General features: G+C 53.1%; 4 protein-coding genes across 4 annotated transcripts; 2 read left to right on the top strand and 2 right to left on the bottom strand.

Annotated features, from left to right (window-relative positions):
- Positions 1–1,355: 1,355 nt before the first annotated feature.
- On the bottom strand, positions 1,356–3,134 carry CTRU02_206500 (uncharacterized protein; the record flags this gene model as incomplete). Its single annotated transcript, XM_036730110.1, has 2 exons — positions 1,356–2,390; positions 2,448–3,134. The coding sequence occupies 2 exons, from the start codon at positions 3,132–3,134 to the stop codon at positions 1,356–1,358; spliced, it is 1,722 nt and encodes a 573-aa protein (XP_036578083.1).
- Positions 3,135–4,092: 958 nt separating this feature from the next.
- CTRU02_206499 (oligomeric Golgi complex subunit 5) lies at positions 4,093–5,421 on the top strand (the record flags this gene model as incomplete). Its single annotated transcript, XM_036730109.1, has 1 exon — positions 4,093–5,421. One exon carries the CDS (start codon positions 4,093–4,095, stop codon positions 5,419–5,421), a length of 1,329 nt encoding a protein of 442 aa, XP_036578082.1.
- A 1,404-nt stretch (positions 5,422–6,825) lies between these two features.
- Positions 6,826–8,477, top strand: CTRU02_206498 (Cytochrome P450 52A2; the record flags this gene model as incomplete). Its single annotated transcript, XM_036730108.1, has 2 exons — positions 6,826–8,251; positions 8,317–8,477. The coding sequence occupies 2 exons, from the start codon at positions 6,826–6,828 to the stop codon at positions 8,475–8,477; spliced, it is 1,587 nt and encodes a 528-aa protein (XP_036578081.1).
- A 747-nt stretch (positions 8,478–9,224) lies between these two features.
- CTRU02_206497 (prolyl aminopeptidase protein) lies at positions 9,225–10,064 on the bottom strand (the record flags this gene model as incomplete). Its single annotated transcript, XM_036730107.2, has 2 exons — positions 9,225–9,578; positions 9,630–10,064. The coding sequence occupies 2 exons, from the start codon at positions 10,062–10,064 to the stop codon at positions 9,225–9,227; spliced, it is 789 nt and encodes a 262-aa protein (XP_036578080.2).
- Positions 10,065–10,593: the final 529 nt, after the last annotated feature.

Below are 10,593 nucleotides of genomic sequence, written 5' to 3'. Positions count from 1 at the left end.
CTCCCTCCCCCCCCCCCTCTCCCTCTCTTCTCCCCCCCTTCCGCCGCCAAATCTTAGCGCAGAGCGCCGTCAGGTACTTGGTCGTCGTCGTACCTTGCTAAAAGGTTCTCACCCCTCTCCACCAGATGGCACTCTTTTTTGTTACTCCGCATAGACCGAGATTCGTTGTTCTCGGGTTTATATACCTTCTGTCATTGGATGAACGACATATCCCCCCTCCCCCTCCTCCTCCCCCTCCCCCGGTGCTCTGACCTTTCCGTGGTGGCATCTGGAAGGAATCGAGGGGGGATGGGACGGCTGCTGACGAGTCATGGGCGTACGACTTCACGTGTAGGTTGTCTTTGGCGGCGATTCACATGTGTGTCTGTCGCTCCGGGGGGGGGGGGGAAAGAAGAGTTTTGGCACAGCCACTGCGTTGATTTTACTCACTGTTTCTTACATGAGATTGAACGCCATGTTTTAGTTCCGATGGAGGATTTTCCGGGTTTCCCCTTGTGAGAATGAGGTGTATTATTGCAAAAGCCAGGGCGACGAGAGAGACTTGTCTTATACGAATGTGGTGTTGACTTTGTAATCTTTGTAGACTGCAGACTGCCGCCGGTATCCGATAGCCTTGTGATTTCCGGGTTGCCGAGGCGGAAGTCCACTGTTGTTGCTGCTGCCGCTGCTGCTGCTGCTGCTGCTGCTGATTGAATACCTACCTTTCGTCCATTAGTCTGACGGCGATGGCGGTATTGCGTCGGGGAGAATCTTGGAAAAGTGATGGCAGGGGTATTTATTATTATTCACTGGCGGTATCGCGTCCCCGGCGTTTGAAAAGGGGGCAGGCCGCGCGGGTTAAGATGGGCAATGCACTGCATATATCCATGTCGAGGCCCGTCCGGTCGTGGATACATACGTCTGTAGCACCCGTACGGACGGACGGAACTGGAGAAGTGGTGAATGTATGCATAGCCCCCGGCGAAGGATGGCATGTACAGATAGATGCCAGTTTTGAATCCTAAGAGAGAGAGAGAGAGAGAGAAACGGCTGCTCATGTCACTTTCATCAACGCCTCGGACAGAGCAGACGGCTGCAAAAAAGACTCATTTGATACGGTATCATTTGTGATATTCTTTTTTAAATTTTACCATTATGCCTACAACACAATCTGCTTGCTTCGGCTCGGGCCGTAAAATGTCTCTTCCAGAGTAAGCTCCAAAAACGCCTTTAATAATAGATACTAGTATAAACCCCCCCTTGGTCGTCATGGCTCATGAGCTTTAAACTGTTGCTGCGCTCCCCCGAGTTGGTTAAGGGGTCACATGTCTTTTTGGTTTTTACACATCTCCGCCTTTCTTTGGTCTCCAAGACTTTTACACATCCAGCATGCTCTTCACTTGTTGGGGCTGCTGGGACAAGGAGACGGCGGTGCTGGTGCTGTTGCTCCGCTGCCCGGGGGTCAAGGAGTTGACCGAGTTGTTGTCGGACTGTCTACCCCTGGCCTGGACGTCACTGTACGCCGGCGGGGGACCATCCTGCATCAGCTCTGCCGAGCGGTCCGCACGAGCAGGTCCCGAGTTGGGGAAGAGAAGCTCGGCTGCGGCGTTCATAGTCCGCTCCTGCCGACGGCGGTCCGACTTGCCACTGTACGTGGAAAACGTCGAGCCCTTTGCGGCGTCGAAGCCCGGCCGTACCGGGGTGGACGTGGAGCTGTTGCCGGCCATGTTGCCCATCTCGATTTCGCGGTCCGCCTGCTCGTGATCGGCATTCTGCGCATCAATGTTTTGTTGTACGCCGCGCGCCGTTGCGTTGCCGCCGCCCACTTCGCGGACGTTGCGCGCGATGCGGTCACGCAGGGACATCTTGCCGACGAGGTGGTCGTCTCTGTTTATGCGCTTCCACCACGCGGGCTTCGGGACGTAACCCATGTCCCGGTCGATTTCGGCCCCGCGTACGCGACGCTGGCGGATGAGCTCCTTGTCCTCGTTCGGGGAGGTGAAGCCGTATATGATTTGGATATAGAGAATCAGCAGCGCCGGACCGTAGCCTCCGGCGTAGACGGCGCCCAGGTTCGCTTTGGTGTTGAGGACGGAATAGTCCCATTTGAACGAAACTAGTCCCTGGTAGGCGACGAGACAGGCCGCGAGGGGGACGATTAGCACAAAGCGCCATGGTAGGTAGCGAATGAAGCCGCGGGCCTTGTTGACGATGCCCCGGTTGCGAGGGTAGTAGTGTAGGATCGAGTGTCGGAGGGAGACAATGATGGTGAGCCAGCAGACGACAAGGCAGAAGGTAGCAACTTTGAAGCGGACGTCGGTTGCGTTCGGGGCGGCGCGAGAGGCGGTTTGATCTGGGGAGCGCTGTTTCTCGATTTCGCCCCAGTTGCGGGGGATGATGAGGAAGAAGTTCTGTAGATGTCTTGTTAGCGACGGCATGTGCATTGGTGGATGGAGAGCGAAACATACCAGCCATAGCCAGAGATAATACCACAACGGAAGCCAGAACTCGAATTTGCTCCGCTTGTCACCCTCGCGCAGGGAGAACGGATCCGGATCGATGAATTGGCGCTCGCTCCAGCTGCCCCAGTGACGAACGGCCTCCCATACCAGCGCCATGGTAAACTGCTGCATAATATACCAGAAGAAGCTGTTGAGGATGATGGGCAGTCCGACGACCCAGAAGCGATCGACATCAATAGTGGTGAAGAGACTGATGAAGGCTGTGACGCAGACGAGAATGGCGTAGTACCACTGCCATCTCTTTCCGACGGGATAGAAACGTTTGACCGTCGGCAGATATTGTTTGCCGTGTTTCTTGAGGCAGGCGAGAATGAGCATTAGGGCGACAGCGAAAATCACACCAATTCCCACGCCGGCCTTTGCGCGGGGACCGATAGTACGGACGGGGTCGTAGCACCATGTCGAGTTGACGAAGGAGCCATTCGGGAACAGGTAGACGGGGGTATGAGGTTGCTCTGTAAGGAAGCAATTCGAGCCGTTGGAGATGGTGCCGTTGGAATAGAGGGTGTAGTTCCAGAAGTTGAGGACGGTACGGTTGAAGTGAACGCCGCCAAGGATGGTGTCGGAATCGTTCGCGCCAGCGGGGAGGGGGAGCAGGTCGCGGTGGAAGAGGTGAGCGAAGTTGATATGCATTGTGGCGGTTGCTGCCGGGTTGTCCGGAGGTATGACGATGGTCGTCGAATGTCCGCGATCGTCAATTGAGAAGACGAGGTCGGCGCGGGGGTTATTAGGACATTGCTGACGAGGGGGAGAGGGATAGGCTTCGCAGGTTCAGAGACAAAGGGAGAACGGGCGACATGAGGTGGATGGAAAAAGAGAGAGAGAAAAATCAAAAAGATGATGGCGAAATTATGATTATTACAAGATGATAGGTATCGGTATGTATGGAACGTTCGGAAAGGCGGAGTATGGATTTTTAGTCGGATAATACACTAGGTAAGTCAGCGTACCTTGACGACGGAGTTGATTAGTACCCGCTTTCGCTGATCATAAAGGCACGCTTTACCACAGTAGTAAAGGAAGAGAGGGGAGATGGAGAGACAGCCTGGTATGCGCGGGAGAGGACCTGATCCATGCGGAATGGTCGGGTTGTTTGTCAAGTGGTTTTTTGCGTCAAAAAGTGGAGATGCCGAAGCTCCGGACGAAAAAAACAACAACACCAGAGTAGAGATGATGGTGACAAACAATCGGCAGAGAAACAATATCCCGCAGTTCCATTTGCTGACTGTTTACGGCCATTGTTGGTTTAGTGGCGCACAGCGTCATCGGGCGCTCCAAAGGTGGTCCGGGCAGGTTGGTCGCTGATTAGAGTGTGGCTGGGGAGAAACAAAAACGGTGGAGACCTTTTAGCCACATCAGATCTTGCACCCGTTTTCACCAGCCACATAATCCGGGGCTTGTGTTATGTAAGCGTCCTCCCAGCTTTCTCATCCACCGGTACGTACCGTTCTCTTCCCGAGACAGGACACTTGGAGCTTGGGTTGTTCATCTGCAGCTTCAAAGCTCCAGTTCCACCTAGCCTTGTGCACCACCACGACGGAAACACCCTTTGTGTCGGCTGCATACGGTCAATGGCTCCCCAGAAGCCATCATGACGACCCACGACCCAGAAGACGCCTCCTATATCGACTATGAGACCTTCCTGTCTCCCGACTTCAACCCCGCCTCCTTTGCTAATACACTCGTTCTCGCGACTAACAATCCAAACGATGCACCCCTCGACCTCTCCACCCCGCTTTCGAGGGTTCTTTTCGATACCCAGGAGATTGACTCGCACATTGACCTCTTGACCACAAAGTCTGCGGCGCCGCTACTGAAATACACCGAAGAGCAAACAGCATCTAGTAAACGCATCATCGGGGAGCTCGACGCCCAGATCAAAAGTTTAAACGACAGCTACCGCCAACTGGAGAAGGAAGTCATCGATAAGCATGCTGAGGCTGAGGAGGTTCGTCAAGTGGCTACAAGGTTGTGGGAGACACTAAAGCTCGGTCGCTCTGTGGGACGATGTCTCCAGCTTGGTCGCCAGCTCGAGGTGCAGCACGCAGAGATTGCGAGTGGAAGCGTTAGCACAGCTGCTGCTGCTGCTGGAAAGAAGGAGGATCACAGGGCTCTTGTACGGTGCTCGCACACCCTCCTCTCCCTGCGCGATGTGCTTGACCGTACTGCCCCCGGTGAGGAAGGACACGGACTGGCCAGGGTGGATGCGATTCGCACTCTGAGAGACAGCGTTATTGCGCCAATTGAGAGGTCTGTCAAAGAAACGGCTGAGAAGATCATCCGCGACTTTGCGGTCCCGAATTCGGCCACCTTTTCACAGGGTGAGGAAACCAAGGCCAGGACCGTGTCCGCCATGGTAACCCTCTTCTTGCTCTCACCCATGCCTGCCATGAAGGGCGAGAAATGGACACCGACCCTGCTGTTGCAGGCTCTGGAGGTGTATTTCCGTTCTGCGCTCCAGTCATCAATCGCGTCGCTGTCGCGATCCTTGAGTCAGCTGCCGACCCTGGATAGGACCTTGTCTGAAATCTCGGCGAGATGCCAAAATATCGTTGCGCTTGAATTGGTCCTCGAATCGACTAAACTGCCAGCGCATCCTCTAATCACTGCGCCCCAGAAGCAAACAAACATGCTACAGCCGCTGCTTGCGTACCTCGAAACGGGCAGCCTGCCAAGCTACTTTTGGAGAACAATGGCGGGTAGTTTGGGCACCAGAGTACAGGAAATTGTCAACAGAGGTGGAGTCTCGGCGAGAACTCTTCGATCGAATAGGGCGAATGTGGGTGAGGCTGTGAGGGAGTGTGTTGTTAAGGGATGCCAGATGCCTAGTGCTCTGAAGGGGAAGGGCAGAGTGGAAGGCAATTGGGAGAGGGAGGTTGCTGTCATGGTTGGCAGTGTCGTGAACAACCTCGGACGATGAGTGATCATCTCCGATATAAGCTCTTGTGTCTACGCCAACTTTGCATGAAATGCCGAAACACATTCATGGAAGCGATGATGGAAAAAGCTCATTATTCAAACGTTCGTTGCGGTTTTAGAAACCACGCTATGCGATGTCTTGTGGACGAGCGACATTTGAACATACTCTGAGCTAACGTTCAGCAGATAGAGATACCTTCTTGAGCCGGTAGTGTCCTGTGAAACTATCATCAGCTGAAGCAGTTGATCATTTTTTGGTTAAGATCCTCTGCCAATAGATATGGATTGTTTACAGTAAAACAGCCAAACAAGTTGTTCAGGTCGAACTAACAAAAGCAAAATGAAAGGGACGAGACTCGAACTCGCGCGGGTTGCCCCGCCAGGAAACAGATGTTAAGCTGACCTTAACCTGGCGCCATAACCAACTCGGCCACCCTTCCATTGGATGTTGTAGAAATCTACCGCAACTAACTCCTAGCAAGCCTCCATTGGTGGGAACTTCTGAGATATTCGTCTGTGCTCCAGTTTTGTGGAGGAGTTGCTATATTCATACAATACTCCGATGTCCGAGAGGGTCTGGCCTTGAAGTGTGTAACACTACGTGTCCGAGGAGACCCTACGTCTGTTGGACAGTTGTTGATTCAAACGATTCTGAAAAACCTGTCACACAGATTCGGCATTGGTTGTGATTAGTATTCTTGACCGGTGCCAGAGCCATTCCCCGCCTTGAGATGAACGCAACTTGAGTCATGTCGATTATCAAGGGCCATACAAACGACTCGCTTACCAAGGCATGGCTACCGTCATCGCCAGAGTCTAAAATTGTGACGTTCTCCACGTTACCCCTGCCCCGCGGGCTAGATCGAGCCAACTCCCAGACGGCTCGATCTCAACCGCGGCCCACAGACCTAGGTTACCTCGGCCGAACTCTCACTCAATCACGGCCGACGATTCATTACTCGCAGGAGCACCGTAGCGGATATGGTTATTCCTATTCAAATAGATGTCTTTAACGTTAAAGTTGCACCTAGTTCGCTAAGCACGCCCTAGGCGGACTCCCTAACACCGATAGCGAGAACGACGGGGACGACATGAGAAAGACATCAGATCTGCGTACGGGCCCTGTTACATCGCTGACAAACACCGCCCTTGTCTTTTGCTGAGCAGCAGAGAAAACTGGAGTTTCACTAAGGCTAAAGAAGAAGCCCGAGAGTGCGCAAACCTGCAGACCCCAGGAGGGAGATGGGGACCAACAGGGTTACTGCAACCCCTTGATGACCTTCCAACAAACCCACACCCTGGAAAGGGTTCAGAGGAAATACAAAACCTGTAGCCAGCCCCGAGACCCAGAGAGTGTTTTTTGGTGGCAGAAAACAACAGTCGATCAGACTGAATATTGCCCATCATGGCGCTGCTCTCCTTTGCAACGCTTGCATACGCTGTTCCGCTGTGCATCTTTTACTACGCCGTTGCGTACTACCTCGGCCGCCACCGCCTTCAGCGCTTTGCCAAAGCCAACAACGCTACTTTCCCAAAACATGTGTCCTCCAACATTCCATTTGGCATTGGGTTCCTATGGAGAATCCTCGAAAATGGCAAAAACGGAGGTGACCTGATCGACGACATCTTCGAGAAGGACTACCAGACCAACGGGCCCACATACACCATGCCGGGCTTCTTTAGTCGTAGGACGCTGCACACCGTCGAACCTGCCAACATCCAGGCCATCCTGGCCACGAAGTTCAAAGACTTCGATTTGGGAGAGTTGAGGATCGAGCAATTCCGCCCTCTGCTGGGAACCAGCATCTTCACTGCAGACGGCCCGTTCTGGGAGCATTCCAGAGCAATGTTCAGACCGCAATTCTCCCGCGACAACATCAACGACTTGCAAAAGACGGAGTTGGCAGTGCAGTCGCTGTTCAAGGCTATGCAGCTATCCGGAAAGCAGAGCGACGGCGCCGTGGAGATCGACATCATGCCTCTGCTCTTCCGCTTCACCCTCGACACCGCCACGGGTTTCCTTTTCGGAGAGAGCGTAGAGTCGCAGATGGCTGCCGCCACCGGCAAGACCTCCGAGACGAGCGCCGCGACGGCCATGGCGGCCGACCAGGACGACAGCGACATGACCTTCGCCGAAGCCTTCCACGAGGCGCAAATGTGGATCACCCTGCGCGTCCGGTTCCAGGGGCTCTACTGGCTCGCGCCCGTGAAAAGAGGCCAGAAGGCCGTGGATTACATGCGCAAGTACGTCAGCCACTACGTGAAGCTCGCCCTCAGCTCCGCGAAGCCCTCGTCGGAGAAGTACAGTCTCATCGACGCCCTCGTCGAACAGACGCGCGACCAGTACGAGCTGAGAGACCAGATCCTGGGCCTCCTCCTGGCCGGACGCGATACCACTGCCACGCTGCTCTCCTGGGTGTTGCTGCTCATCGCGCAGCACCCTGATGTTTTCGAAAAGCTCCGCGAGTCCGTCATCAACGACTTCGGCCCCTACAGCGACGACGCGAGCCACATCAACTTTGCCACGCTCAAGGACTCCCAGTACCTGCAGTTTGTCCTGCGCGAGACGATGAGAATATACAACCCGGTCCCGATGAACCTCCGCAAGGCCGTCCGCGACACGGTCCTGCCGAGGGGCGGAGGCCCGGATGGGCTCTCGCCTATCGTGGTCCCCAAGGGCCAGACGGTGAACTTTGCGCCGTATGTGCTGCATCGGAGACAGGACATCTGGTCTTCGGACGCGCTGGAGTTTAAGCCTGAGAGATGGGAGGGTATGAGGCTGGACTGGAACTATATCCCCTTCAGCGGCGGGCCGCGTATCTGCATTGGACGTGAGTTTTAACAACCCATCGTGTGAGGAGAATTTTGACAGCGAGATTGACTGACTTTGGTGTAGAACAATTTGCCCTCACGGAAGCTGCGTTCCTTCTTGTGCGGCTGCTGCAGAAGTTTGACAAGATGGATTGGGTTGGCCGCCAGGGCAAGCCGAGGAAGGACGTTCACTTCACCATGGCGCCGAGGGATGGTGTTCCGGTGAAGTTGCGTTACGCTAACTGATGAATTTGATGTTTGTGGCTATGGTTATGCCCGACACTGGGTTCGTTTGAATGATAGGTTTGCGATGATGCGATTGCTCTGTGGAACGCGGTCCCAGCTTTGAGGATTCAAGATGGGTCTTGAAATAAGTAAGCATGGTCGGAAGATTGTCAGGGATACACACAACTTTTGTTTCTTAATCATCGTGTCAAGATTGAAAGGCTTTTTGTATGCAGGATTGATGTCATAAACCTCCAGAAATTGTACAATCTACACCCGGCATGACTGACCTTTTTTTTTTCTGCCGATAAGCAGACTGAGCTCGGCTAACCTAGAGACTGTTGAAAAGGACCTTGTTCAACATATGAAGTATGCTCGAGGGTGAATGACCATCTGTGCTTCTTGGTATCGACATGTCCAATAAAACGGTTAAGGCCGACAATCGTGATTAGCTACTAAGATGAATTTAGATTTAGGTTTAGCTTGATCCCTACCGGAAACGAACATATTCAAAGACACTTGAACTAGTGAGACGTGCCCAAATTGGAAACCATGCTGGCGTAGGATGGTATGAAGTTGACATACCTCGACGTACCTAATTCAACAAAGACGGAGGCTCGAAATCTATCAGCAGGATACAGATCGAAGGCAAGATCCAGTGAACTGTCTGCATGACGCTTTCATCGAACATATGATAATGAACATTTTACGGTGTGGTATATCAAACATGACCACGCGCTCATCTGGACACCAATCTCCAGTCCATCTCTAAACGCTTTCAGCTCCTCCACAAATTTCTGCCACGATCTTTGCCAAATTTTCAGGCTGGCTGGCAACAGGTGCGTGCCCGCTCTGCAGCTTGTGCACATTAATATCCCGTCCAGTGGATCCCTTGAGGAACTCAACCATTGCGAGTTGGTGTTCTGGTAGAACCAGCCGGTCTTCCTCGCACACGATGTAGTGGACCTCGACATCGTTATATCCAGGGTACGTCAGCTTCTCTTTGAAGCTTGGCGTAGAGTGCTCGGACATTTGCTTTGCAGCCTCCAACGCCTGACCGGGCGGCAAGTCCGAAAACGTCAGAGATGCGGTTCCTTCGGGAGTAATGCGCATGTAGTCGTCCTACATCGGTAACATGTGAGCAGAGAAAACACTACAAGGTAGTTTACGTACATCAACTGTCAGAAAATCAGGGACATTGGTGCCCAAGAAATCAAAGTTGCCCACGCCAACCGGAGGTACTATGGCTGTCAAGTAGATGATCTTGTCGATACCTCCTGCCTTGCCTGCTGCCTCTCGCGAGACCCGAGATAGTTGCTGGAGACTTTGAGTTCCGGGTATACCACCGTAAGAGTGCGTCAACAAGATAACTTGCTTTCCCTTTTCTAAGAGATCAGACACCACCTTGACGATCTCAGCCACATCGTCACTCATGGACTGAGGGCCTAGGCCTTCTCGGATGCCAACTGACGGGGTGTCAACCACCTCAGACTCAATACCATGCTTCCGCAAAACTGCAGTAAAAGTATCGTAGAGTTTGGCCGGCGCGAATGACCCGGGGACAACGACAACCACGGGCGGTACTTGAGCGTGATCGATAGTAGACATGGCTGATGGGTATGAGCAGTCGTCTTGTCTTAGCTTAGACGAGTTTCTACGTTGGATGAAGCATTTTCGGCCGTCACAACCCCTCATTTATATCATCGCTTTCGTCTTCCACGGCTAGTAAGCGCTAAGCATGGGTGCAACGTCTTGGTCAAGGCAAAAGATCGGCCGGGTGCCTCGGTTTAGCCTCCCACCCCTCCTAGCAGCTTAGTGCTTATTGCTGTCCAGATACTGCTAATCGTATAGTCCCACTAGTGACGACTGTTGCCAACCCTTAACAGCATGGGTTCACAATAATAAACTGGGCACTTATACCGCCAAGGTAAAAAGTGAGGCAGAATTCTGGAGCTCGGCTGTGGGGATTTATGTTGACGTATCTTTTTTATTTTTTTAATTCTTCCTTGCGGGGTGTAAACGGACAATATCATACAAGTAAACATGTCCTGTTTCCAGTTCTGGCACAGGCGCAAATTGTTTACCGCTGAGAATATCAACGACATGCACTGATTTACTCAACAGACACCGCATTGAA

The sequence above is a fragment of the Colletotrichum truncatum genome (genome assembly GCF_014235925.2).
Source record: "Colletotrichum truncatum strain CMES1059 chromosome Unknown Contig_0003, whole genome shotgun sequence".
NCBI lineage: Eukaryota > Fungi > Ascomycota > Sordariomycetes > Glomerellales > Glomerellaceae > Colletotrichum > Colletotrichum truncatum.
The sequence above is the reverse complement of the archived record's forward strand: the minus strand, read 5'-3'. Positions and strand labels throughout refer to the sequence as shown.